The sequence below is a fragment of the Nanorana parkeri genome, unplaced genomic scaffold (genome assembly GCF_000935625.1).
Source record: "Nanorana parkeri isolate BGI_ZX_2015 unplaced genomic scaffold, ASM93562v1 scaffold120, whole genome shotgun sequence".
Taxonomy (NCBI): domain Eukaryota; kingdom Metazoa; phylum Chordata; class Amphibia; order Anura; family Dicroglossidae; genus Nanorana; species Nanorana parkeri.
This window is the reverse complement of record NW_017306388.1, coordinates 1,280,384-1,293,477: the sequence shown is the minus strand read 5'-3', so window position 1 is coordinate 1,293,477 and position 13,094 is coordinate 1,280,384. Positions and strand designations below refer to the sequence as shown.

General features: G+C 39.3%; 1 protein-coding gene across 1 annotated transcript in view; it reads left to right on the top strand.

The window, feature by feature from the left end:
• Positions 1 to 13,094, top strand: part of MPPED1 (metallophosphoesterase domain containing 1) — a 56,281-nt gene that overhangs the window by 17,590 nt on the left and 25,597 nt on the right. The window contains exon 2 of the mRNA XM_018553434.1: positions 1,568 to 1,845. Within this exon, the coding sequence (XP_018408936.1) occupies positions 1,694 to 1,845 (152 nt within the window). The 5' untranslated portion in view covers positions 1,568 to 1,693. The remainder of the gene's footprint in view (positions 1 to 1,567; positions 1,846 to 13,094) is intronic.

Below are 13,094 nucleotides of genomic sequence, written 5' to 3'. Positions count from 1 at the left end.
GGGGGGGGGTCGCTGGGCTGGGCGGGCTTGTAATCTCTGCCTTCGACTAGAGTTAACCATTCACCAGAGTATATCCCTTTGTTAGATACCAGAGACATCACTGGGAAGTAAGGCGATCCATGTACTATAGGCCACTGTTATTAAAAGGAATGCAGCCTATCCATTCAATAACTGAGAATGTAGGAATCCATTCACTGGAGACATGTGACATAACTGAGAATGCAGCCTATCCATCCACTGGAGACGAATGACATCACTGAGAATGCAGCCTATCCATCCACTAGACACAAGCGACATCACTGAGAATGCAGCCTATCCATTCACTAGAGACCAGTAACATCACTGGGAATGCAGCCTATCCATCCACTGGAGACATATGACATCACTGATAATAAAGCCTATCCATCCACTAGACACAAGCAACATCACTGAGAATGCAGCCTACCCATTCACTAGAGACCAGTAACATCACTGGGAATGCAGCCTATCCATCCACTGGAGACATATGACATCACTGATAATAAAGCCTATCCATCCACTGGACACAAGTGACATCACTGAGAATGCAGCCTATCCATTCAATAAAGACCAGTGACATCACTGGGAATGCAGCCTATCCATCCACTGGAGACATATGACATCACTGAGAATACAGCCTATCCATTCAATAGAGACCAGTGACATCACTGGGAATGCAGCCTATCCATTCACTGAAGACAGGTGACATAACTGAGAATGCAGGCTATCTATTCATTAGTTACACAAGACATCAATGGGAATGAAGCCTATTATGGGTCAATAATATTATCAGGAATGCTGCCTATCCATTCATTACCGAGAATACAGCCTATATATCCATTAGAGATCAAAAACATTGCTGTAGTTTAATGTTGGATAAGAGCCTCCGAATTTTGCCATTTTTATGTTGTTTTTTTTTTTCATTTTGCCAGTGTAAATAAAAAGAATACAAGCTGTCCAAATTATTTTATTTTTTTAGTTTACCAAATATAATTTTCTTTATTATCAGAGGAATATAATGATACTTTTATAAAATGAAAACTGCCTATAGAAGTAGTTAAATGAAAAAGCAGGAATTTTGATTGAAAAATATATATGTCGCCTCAATTAGAAATCTGGAACATTTTTCTACAGTCTAATGGCAATTATGTCTGCTAAAGGGAAAAAAGTACCTTCTGTTAAAAAAAACAACAAGAAAAAGCACAAAGCTCTGTCACTTAAGTGCTGCTTTTTAGCAACATTTATAGTCTTTATTGTTATTAACATTTAATAAAAGATTCAGTGCAAGAAAATGGAAAAATGGATTTTATTTGTAAAACTGGATTTTTTTGTTGGTTTAATTTGCTTTTGTAGGGCATGTTAACCCTTTAACTTTCAAATACGTCAAGCATAGTGGAGACTGACGGCAATTTTTGGCAGCTGTTAGGTTAACATAATTTTCTTGGGATAATAACAGTGTTTACCACCCCCTCCTTTTTTTTTTTTACATAGGTTAAGTGTGATACAGTTACATCTCTTTCTAATATGATTTTGTGTTTTTATTTTTTAGATTAAAAAAAATAAGGGGAGTGTTATACCAAAAGGGGAGATAAAGATGACAAGCTCATCTCTCAACGGGGTGGGAAGATAGCAAAGACGTTCATATGAAAATAAAAATCTGGACTACACTGCGACGATGGCGTACACCCACTCACACATCATGGCATCAAGACGACATCCGCCTAGCAGAGTCATAATCGAACTGGATGAATACAGCTCAAACCCGACACAGGCATTCACATTCTACAATATCAACCAAGGACGATTCCAACCACCACATGTGCAAATGTAAGTACAAAAATAACTATTGGGTTCAGAAAATCTGTTATGGACCCATTTGTTTTTTTCTTCAGTTTTACTTTAGGCAAAGGAGCAGTCAAACATAACGAAAAATGCATTAAATGTATGCAAACCCACATGCTCAACATATACATACATACATACATACATACATACATACATACACAGGCACTTTCTAGCTACTTGCTTTGGATTGTGCCACTTTTTTGGACCAACCTTAAAAAAAGTTTGTAATGTTGTCAGTTTTAGAGAAAAGGCACAGATTTACCTAACGTTCATAAATGAAATGTAACTTAAACATGACTTAAGTTTGTCAAGGGTACTACTACAAATTTTCTTCATGAATAAAATGTAAAAAAAGATAATCATTTGTCTATTGAGTCAAGAAAGGATGTGAATATCAATCAATTTAAAAAAAACATAAACAAACATTACATTTTTGTGCTATGTTTCAAATTATTGCTAACACAAATTGTTTGAAAATAATTTAAATATTATTATTATTAAATATATTCATACCGTTTTTAATTAATATTTTATATATATTTAGATTTTTATGAACAAGTATAAAACAAAATAATAGGAGTTAGCGAGTAACTATGCAAATATCTGGTATCAATCAATTGTATTTTTTAAATTAAAAGACACATTTTTGTTTTGTTTTTTATGGTTGTATTTTGTGTGATATACTTTGTTGTTTTTGTGGATTACTGCATGTGCTGTGATGAACTGTTTAATGGAATGTGATTACATGCAAAAGGCCTGAATGCCATAATAACACTGTTATCTTAAAAATATATGATTAGTTGTAAGCTGATATTTCTTTTTTTAGAAAAAAAGAAATGTACAGAAACTGTTTTTTTTAAATTAGGAAATGAACCATATGGATTTTTTTTTAGAGAGGAATAAACTTGTGAATTGCTGTTTTTTTTTTTTAGAGAGAGATTATGAAAGAAAATCATACTTTATGTTTACCACATCTCCCTATTTTATATTCAGCGGTACAATTCTAATTTTTCCAAACCTGTGAGGTAGCAAAATCTGGATATGTAGAAATATTGTCTGACGAACTAAGAAATTATTTTTATGGTGGTTTTGAAAAATGTTTATTAGGTGCCATAAAAATGTCTGAATGCACCAGTGATAAATAAGAAGCAGAAGTTATGTTTGTCTTGTAAGATAAAAAGCTAGAAGATGGTGTACATAAAACCAAATGAAAATAGTACATTATATTAAAATGATCTACGCACACTGTATACTGTTCTTTCTTTTTAACTCTAAAGAGGGATACAGATATATCAGAAAGCCAAACATATACTGTCACTGTTAGCTCTTTTAAGTTTTCCTGTATTAGTAAAACCCAAGCAATAAAGTGTTTGTTGGCTGAGGTGTTTGGAAAAAGAAGGGGGAGCAAAAAATGAGCTGACATTTATTCCTTATTGCATATGAAAAAGGCATCACCTGGCTTTGGCCTATCAAGTATTTCTGAGTTATTTTCCAGGAATAACCCTAACACTTTTGTGTGAATTGTACCTCTTACATTAATGACACAATATTAACAGTGTCAGAGGAGAGTCCAACACTAGGAAGCAGTGCAAGAGATTACTGTAATTTTATCAGCGTTCAAATAAGTGTGTCTTGACTGCTGTACATCAAAAAAGTCTTTAAATCTATTGAACATTATACTGTACAAATATTATGACCCAAAAATTGATTTCGAGATCAACTTGAATTTGTTTTTGTTTTTTTTTCAAGTATACATAGAGATAACAAATGACTCCAAGAAAATAGAGACCTATAAATGACAAATATAACCAATGATCCAGAATGCAGGTGTAGTTCAACAGTCAACCCAAAAACAAATACATGTAAAAACGAATATGTAAATAATAATTGACCTCATGGGACAAATAGGTAGCAATGGATATCTGAACCATTGATAAATGATCCAGGAGCCACTCGAAACCCCCTCAATTTTCTACCTTATTAGACCGTAATATAAACAGAAGAAGAAAGATGAGAAAGAGGAAACAAATTGACAAAGAAATGAAAGGGAGAATATGTCAGAAATAAGGACAAAAAATAAAATAAAATTGTTCGCCTCAGAGATAGGCATCATATTCGGAGGAGTAACGGAAATCCGTCCAAGAAAACCAAGTTCCTCTGAGTTTGTCAGAGTGATTGTGGAGTTCAGTGGTAAGTTCTTCCATACACATCATATCATTTATTCTAGCAAACCATTGACCTTTCATGGGGGGGGAGGGGGGATTGTTTCCATAGGATCAGGATGCAGGCCCTGGCAGGACTCAGGAGGTGAATAAGCAGAGACCTCTTGTAACGCTTAATTGACAGATGATTACTATGAAAAAGAAACGCCAAGGGATCCCAGGGGAGGTTCACAGAGGTGAAATGTAAGCATACCTTACTCACTGTCTTCCAGAAATCCTGGAGTACCGGGCAATCCCCAAACATATGTAATAGAGTACCCCTATGGGCGTTACATCTCCAACATAGGGGCGACTGATTGGGATACAGGCAGCGCAACAGGTTTGGCATCTGCTGATGAATTTGTATCCTGCCTCTGGCATTGGATTTGTATTTAAATTTGTTTATGAATCATAAAGAAAGTATACAAATGTTTTTGAACAGATAACGAGAAAACTTATATCATTCACATTGCAAGATTGTCAGTGTATTTCTTTTTTTTTTCCATCCTTCCCCGAAATGCAGCTATTTTTGTAGTAAGTAGAATAAAAAGTCAACTGTGCTTACCTTAATTTAAGTATTATGCAACTTTCCAAATACTAGATCAGCATGGCTTTTACATCATGGTAGTTCCAAATGCTGCAATTAAAAATATATGTTCCTCTAAAGAGCAGGAGGTTTGGTACTTTGATTTCAGCACTGGAGCAACTTGAAGTAGGACATGGTATGAACTAATGTGGGGTAAGGCAAGTTGCCAATGTTGCCAGTGTCTCCGAAAAAGGCCAAGTGACCCCTGAATACTCATCTTACCATCACCCTTTCTCAGCTCCTTGCTCCTTTGTATTTGGCGCTGAAATTGGCTGTGTTGGCAGCCCATCATTCACTCAGTCATATAATATTACTTGGGCCTTGGGCCTAGTAACTGATTGCTAGGCCTGGACACTGCTACAGGAGACTTGGTTTAGAGGTTTAAAATGCTGAAATCTACCTCGCCCACCTCAAATGAATGAACATACCCTGCAAAATAACAGGTCTGGAAAATACAGAGATCAAGGAAGCCTAGGCAACTCCAGTAATTTGCACAACAGTCATCTGCACAGAATCAAAGCCTTTTTCAAAATAAAGGCCCTTTGCAAGCAATCTCTCATTAAATGGCATATATTACTCTTGGACCGGACTGTAACTTCAAGTCTAGCAGAAAAAAGACAAACTGCATTAACATCTAAATGATTCAGAGAAGGATTGGGAGAAAGTGCTGCTGTCAGATGAGACCAAAATTGAGCTATTTTGCATTAACTCGACCTGCTGTGTTTGGAGGAAGAAAAATGCTGACTATGACCATAAGAACACCATCCCTACAATCAAGCATGGAGGTGGAAACATTATGCTTTGGGGTTGTTTCTCTGCTAAAGGTACAGGCTGACTTTGCCGCATTGAGGGGCCAATGGACGGGGCCATGTATTGTAAAATCTTGGATGAGAACCTCCTTCCCTCAGCCAGAACACTGAAGATTGGTTGTGGACGGGTCTTTCAGCATGACAATGACCCAAAACATCCCGCCATGGCAACAAAGCAGTGGCTCAAGAAAAGGCACATTAAGGTCATGGAGTGGCCTAGCCAGTCTCCAGACCTTAATCCTATAGAAAATTTATGGAGGGAGTTGAAACTTTGAGTTGACAAGCGACAGCCAAGAAACCTTAAAGATTTTGAGAAGATCTGTAAAGAAGAGTGGACTAAAATCCCTCCTGAGATGTGTGCAAACCTGGTAACCACCTACAAGAAACGTCTTACCTCTGTGCTTGCCAACAAGGGTTTCTCCACCAAGTACTAAGTCATGTTTTGCTTGGGGATCAAATACTGATTTTACTCACTGAACTGCAATTCAATTTATAACATTTGTATCATGTGATTTTTTGGATTTTTGGATGATATTCCGTCTCTATCATTTAGAATACCCCTACGACAAAAATTATAGACCTTTTGTTTCTTTGTAAGTGGCAATCTTATCTCTTTTGAAAAGGCTTTCCACAAGATCTGTGTCTGTGAAAATGTGTGCCCACTTATCCAAGAGAGCATTTGTGAGGTCAGGTACTGATGTTGGATGAGAAATCCAGGCTCACAATCAGCATCCCCGTCCGTGCCAAAGGAGTTCATTAGGGTTGAGGTCAGGCTCTGTGCTCGCGTTCCCCCACACCACATTCATCATACCATGTCTTTATGGAGTCGGCTTTGGGCACAGGGACACACTCATGCTGGAACAAAAAAGGATCTTCCCTAATTTTTTGCCACAAGGTTGGAAGCTCATAATTGCCTAAAAATCTTTGTGAGCTGTAACATTACAGTACACTTCATTGGAAACACTCAATAATTTAATGGGGTGTCCATATACATTGGCCATATAGGGCAGGTGTTCACAAACATTTGGCCATATAGAACATGTAGATTGCTGCATTTTTATATATGTCCTTTGAAAAAAACAATTATCATTGATCTCTAATTAATATGATGTCTCATAAAGCTGAAGCTCAGAACATCTACATTTACTCATCCTGTATGATATACAATATTGTGACCTGGGGTTAAGTGGTGGGCGAAATGCTCCCTGGGGTAAACACCCTTTTTTGGCAGAGAGACCAGTCCAGTGGTTTCTTTCAAACAGTGGTGGGATTATTTCTCCTACTTATATTTTGAAAGACTTCAACTGTCTGTTCCCCGGGCTGAAGAGCAATAGGTGTGTATGTCACCTATTGTAATACACCTGTTGTAAAGGCAAACCTGGGGTGGATCAGAGGGGTCTGGTACATGTAAGACAGGAACCTGGGCGATATGTAAACCCCGAGCCAGACCTCTCCAGGCTCCACTGGCCAATCTGCCACAATACATATAGCCAAACAGCTTAATTTACTTATTACCCCAGCTCTCATCTCATACAGAGTTATATCAAGCTCCATATAGATTTATATAGAAAAGGTTAATTTTCTCCAAGAAACAGTAATTAACCTTGCCATTCCATGAAGCCCTCTGATACTTGGGATTCACACTAATTAAAACCCATTGCTCTTCATGGTAACAGTAACAAGAGTATATTATCACCAATTAAATTCTAAATTGGAACACATCTTCATCAACTGCCTCTTGTTAAGCGTAGGATTCAGCTATTATCCGCAAGTTAACACTTTCATTCGGCAAGAGGATAATTATTTTACTTGAAGGGGATGTCCCTTTTCTGTGTGGTTTAATAAATGTGAGCCCCTTTTAGAGTCAAGTGCCATTTTCCGAGGAAAGATAGCATATTCATATGTAAAGATTCAACATTATGTAGCTATGTAGATAAGAGATTGCTTTGCACAAGGAACCTGATTGCTCAATATACTTATTTGCATTTTTAACGTGCATCTGTAATTGTGTAGTGCTCATAATTCTGTGAAAGGGGGGAGAGTACGTACAGGTTTTTTTTTTTTGCTGCAATGCTGCACAAATTTTAGATCAGTGATGCCAATGTTCTTAAAAAAATACAGTTATAAGAGCATTTTTTGTCAATAAAGGCTCATGTCTCTGTGCTCCTATGCTGGCTCCGGGTAAAGGAAGTGCTGGGTGGAGTCTACATACAGTGGCGTTCACATATGGTGGCTTCATTACATGCAGAGGAGGTGAAGGAATGCAAAAGGAGGAATCACTGGATCAGTCAATGTGCTCCACCTGTGTTTGTTTGAGCAATTTACCTCTTAGTGCTGGTAAACACGCATGTTTTGTAGGTGTCCACCTTTTGTTTTATTTAATAAGGGATACTGCACTATGATTTTCCCTTTGTTTGCCTCATGTGTTCTGGGAGGGTTTGGGTGTAGGAATTCCACAGTGGAGAAACATTGAGCTGGATATACAGTGGGGGGATTTATCAAAACTGGAGCAGACAAAATCTGGAGCAGATTTGGACTGCAAACAATCATCTTCTCTGTCTCATTTTTAAATCTTACCTGAGCAATCTTACCTGATTGGCTGCCATGGGCAACTGCTCCAGATTCTGTTTGCTCCAGTTTTGATAAATTCTGGAAAAGTTTTGTGTCCTTTGGAGTAGGAAAGAATGTGGTTTTATAAAGTAAATAAATACACTGTATTAGGCACTATTTTTGGACACTTGCTGATAGTCATGCTCGGAGACAAAAGAACTTTTGGACATTGCATTGCACTATTTTGCACTATTATTCCACTAAGCAATTTTTAATGTTTGCACAATTTTTTTTTTGCACGTGTGTATATGATATTTTGATCTAAGGCTTGGATGCAGCTGCTCGGCCATGGAAGCTCATTCCATGAAGCTCTCTACACACTGATGTTGTGCCAATCTGAAGGCCACACGAAGTTTGAAAGCCTGTAGATATTGACTATGCAGAGAGTTGGCGATTTCTGCCGCGCTCTGTCATTTTACGTGGCCTTCCACTTCGTGGCTGAGTTGCTGTTGTTCCCAGTTGCCTCCACTTTGTTAGAATACCACTAGCAGTTGACCGCGGAATATTTAGTAGCAAGGAAATTTCATGGAACACCTGAATGCAATAATTTGGATATCTTTATTGTCTGCATCCTAGTTGCAGAATTCGAAGACAATATGTAAAAATTATGTTGTGGGAAAGTTAGTTTGGACATGTTTGTATAAAATCTCACAATAACATTAAAAAGGTCAGTTTTCGGTGCTTTGATAGTTTGATTGACAATTACTCGGTCAAGCAACACTGTACCCAAATACATTTTGTATACTTTGTTTTTTGGGACAGATAAATCTTTCTTTTGGTGATATTTAATACCCACAGTGTTTTTTAACTTTTTTTTTTACCACTTTTTGTTATTAGGGGGTTAATAGTGTGTGCTTTTACAGTCTAAGGCCTTTAAATAGTCATTCCACCCCAGACCAATGGCTCAGTGATGGGAGGCTGGCCCACATGGGTTGGCGTGCTCTGCCCTCCCTTCACAAAGTCTCACTCCTCAACGCTAATATCTTTGGTGCTTTAGATTTTACACATCTATGCAAAACGGAAATATTAGCTTGCTGGCACGTACTATCCCACGGTGTCTGCATGCGGGTGCATGCGTCCATAGTCCATAGACTTACCTTGTGTCTTTCCTCGCGTCCCGGCCGAAAATGTGAACTGCGCATCCCCCCCCCCCAGATGCTTTGCGGCCACCTGTGCAGTTTCACATTTTCGGACGGGAGCGCGCAGGGAACACACAAGTAAGTTTAAACCGCTGTTAAAGCATTTTGTTTTTTTCAAAACTTTTTGCATATATCTACTGCTTGCTAGCAGTAGATATATGCAAAAAAAGCTGAGGGTTTAGAAACCCTTTAAGACAGGACATGGTGGTGATGGCAACATCAGCAATAAACTTTTTACTGTAAACTCCCTAACATAGACTAGAGGCCACCACCTAAAATTGGTGGAGAAATGTTACCACACAGATTTAACCACACAGGGCGTAGGGGCTTCTTCTCAGTCAGAGGGGCTAGATTTTGGAACTCTCTGCCACAAGCAGTGGTATCAGCAGAGAGTATTGAATCCTTCAAAAATCAATTAGATACCATCCTCAGAGACCATAACATACAGGGGTACAGGTACTCTAAGACCACACAGGGACTCATATACACGCATGCGTGAACAACACACGCACAGACACACAAAGGTTGAACTTGATGGACCTATGCCTTTATTCAACCTCAAATACTATGTAACTATGTAACAAATCAGAATATACCTGAAAACTAATAAGAACATGCAGAGAAAAATATTCAGCAAACAATTCCTTAAAAATACATCAGCAGGAATTTTGCGCAGATCCACAATAAAACTGACACCAATTTAAACTTTAGCAAGTAACATCTCAACTCCATGCTCCCTGTCTGCACAGACTGCTGAACGCCGCACTTTAAAAATATGTTAAACTTCACCATTGTCAGACTACAAAGGAAAGCGTTCGCCTGACAAGCCGCACATTCCCCTGTGACGCTTCCCTGCTGCTCTGCGATTCTATTGCCTGCGGTCCCAGAGGAGCTAATTATTACCAATGTATATCTATTGTATAAAATAGTGGAGGCAGTGACAGACATGAGAGAAGGTGGCAGCGATGGGAAAATCTGCTTTGCCTTGCCATTTATTTTTCTGATAATTTGTTTCGGCTTGTGCAAAGTGCATATTCCTGTAGATCAGATGTCTCTGTCTATTGCAGTATAATGACTGGAGAGGCAACCTGTGGCTTTCCAGAGCTAAGATCCCCAACATTTCCTGTGACCAGAGACTTTTCTGTAACAATATGAAGATACAATAAATGCAAAGATAAGGCTTCCTGACTGTGCTTGGTCTCGATCTTCTAGATGTCTAACACACGTATGGCCAAATCAGTATGACCAAAGTTGCTTGGCACCTTCCAAAATGTATGGATTATTCAGTGGACACTAGAGAAAGCTTAAAAGATAACCACACAATGTAAATAATATATGAGATGTTTTAATGCTTTGACCTAGGCATCCCTGCTCTGGGAAGAAGGCAATCCTGTGACCAACAACATTGCTGCTTTTTTGGCTTTCTTCTGTAGAATCTTCGATGAGTCTGCTCGATTCTCCTCTGCAGACAGCGCCCTCCTACACCTATGCCAAGGCTCGCTTACAGTAGGCCACAATGTGATTCGGTTTCAAACTCGTGCGACTGAACTTGCCTGGAATAATAAAGCTCTCACAGCCACCTGCTGGCGGGGGGTTGTCTAAGCAAAATATAGATGAACTGGCTGGATGTGAAATTCCTGGCTATACAAATAGACATTTGCTTTAAGAGTGCTCTCAAGTAAGATATCACCTACAAAAGCCTTTTTCTCCTTACCTGGTGCAAACATTCGAGCGCCACCTTTCACTGCCCATGCGACTCATGTTTGTTTTATGAAAAAAGGTCCAGACATCAGTCCCAAGTCATGTTACTGTGGACAAGAATGGCACTTTATTAAGCAATGTCTACAGTGGCAGGGAAACTCAATTGCCTGGTGTGTCTGGAGCGGGGCATGTTGGAGCACTCTATTCACCTCTCTTCTCAATGCCCCACAATTCCAGGGTAGCTGTCTGTTCACTGTCACCTTGGAAACCTTCTTAGATGTGGAAGCAGCTGTCAGCTTTGTTTCTGCATCCCTTATCAGAAAGTTTGTCTGGTTCCTCAAAACTCTTCCCCAACATGTTCGAATACATCTCCAAGAATCCCCAAAATGGCTTTTTCTGCACATCTTCTTCTCTTGCTGGGGCAGGATTCTTCTTTGTAAAAAAGACAGACAAGTCTCCTCTGTGAAGATAGTAAGGTCTAACGAACCTGATCTTTGAAAATTAAAGAAATATTCCTCCAGTGATCGAGAACTGCTTGCTATCAAACGGGGCTTTTCAACCACTCCCATCCTGGCCCTGACATCTATCCAGGAATTCGCTATTCCCAAGAGCAAGACTCTAGTGCACTAAACTCCTATGTTGAGCCCACAACATCCTGGTGTCCACAGAACTCTCACATTTGTTTCTTACCTGTAACTGAGGCCAAGGGGGTGATTAACTAACCTAAACACACGCACGCACCAGGTGCGTGTGATTTTTACACAGCAAAGTGTATTTATCAACCAAAAAGTCTCTATAAGCATATTTCCACTAATGCCATATATGGAAAAATCATGCACATGATGCATATATAATGCTGCTTCACAGTTTAGACAAAAATGGTTAGCTCATGCATTTACATTCCTGCATTCATCAACGCAAGCAACACAAAGTAGAGCTAATTTACACAACATCACCTTGCAATTCAGGGCAGGGCTTTGCACAACACACCTGCTGGGTGTGTACACACTACAAAGGTGTTTAAATTCCACCCATAGATCATGCTGGGAGGGAACACACTACAGAGGTGTATACATGTTCGTGGCGTGTTTATAAGGTTAGTAAATCAACCCCCAAATCTCTTAAAGGATACACAGGACTACCTAAGAGCTTGTGCGATATGTGCCCACACCAAGTCTCCTGCACCTATGGATCCCCTTCTACTGCAACCCATTCCCAAAGAGCTTTGGCACCACGTTTCAATGGACTTTATTAGTGACCTCACTCCTTCTGATGGCTGTAAGGTTATTTCGGTAGTGGTGGGTCATTTTTCTAAAGTGGCACAATTCATTCCCCTTTCTTCGCTGCCCTGACAGCATCCCTTCATCCAGGCAATCTTCAGGCTTTATGGCATGACAACCCACATTTCGGGGTCTGATTCACCTGCTTTGTAAGTTTTTGAGTATCCCTTGCTGTTTTCCTTGGCCTATCATACATAGAATAATGGACAAACTTGAAGTATCACACAATTCTTGGAACAATACCATCACACCCTAGTGTCTGCTCATGAGGATTAGGTTTACCTCCTGCCTTGGGCAGAATTTGCTCACAATAACCATCTTAACACAAGCACCAAGAGGTTTTCATTGTTTTAATTGTCTGTGGCAATTCTCCCTGTCTTCCTTTGTGAATACCTTGCTCCCCGGAGATCCCTGCATTCTGTGATTTAGGACTTTATCCATATTTGGTCCACCTCTGGGGAAATTTACCCCACGTTACATCGAGTCTTATGTAATCACTACAAAGGCCAATCCAGTCTGCTACAAAATTGGTCTTCCCACAGGGAGATTCTGGAAATCAGCAGACACATTTAAAAGTGATGGCGTGAGTTTTGTTGGCAATGTGAGGAAAGGAAATAACTATCAGTGCTTTAGCAATAACTTTTAGGCTGCTGGCTACCTTGCTCCTGGGATTCAGCCCGACTTTAAAGAGTCTACAGGACTAACTACTAAAGAAACAAGCAGGGTCTTTGAACACCTATTTATCTCCTCTTTCTTTTATACAGAGATGGATGTAGCTAGGGTAACAAAGCGGCATCCTCCACAAATTAAATCTCTTGTAAAGGAAATGCCAATAGCTGCCAATAAAATATGCAAAACAGGCTTCCTGACTTCACAAGGTAGAAGATGTTCTGTACTAGAGTTAT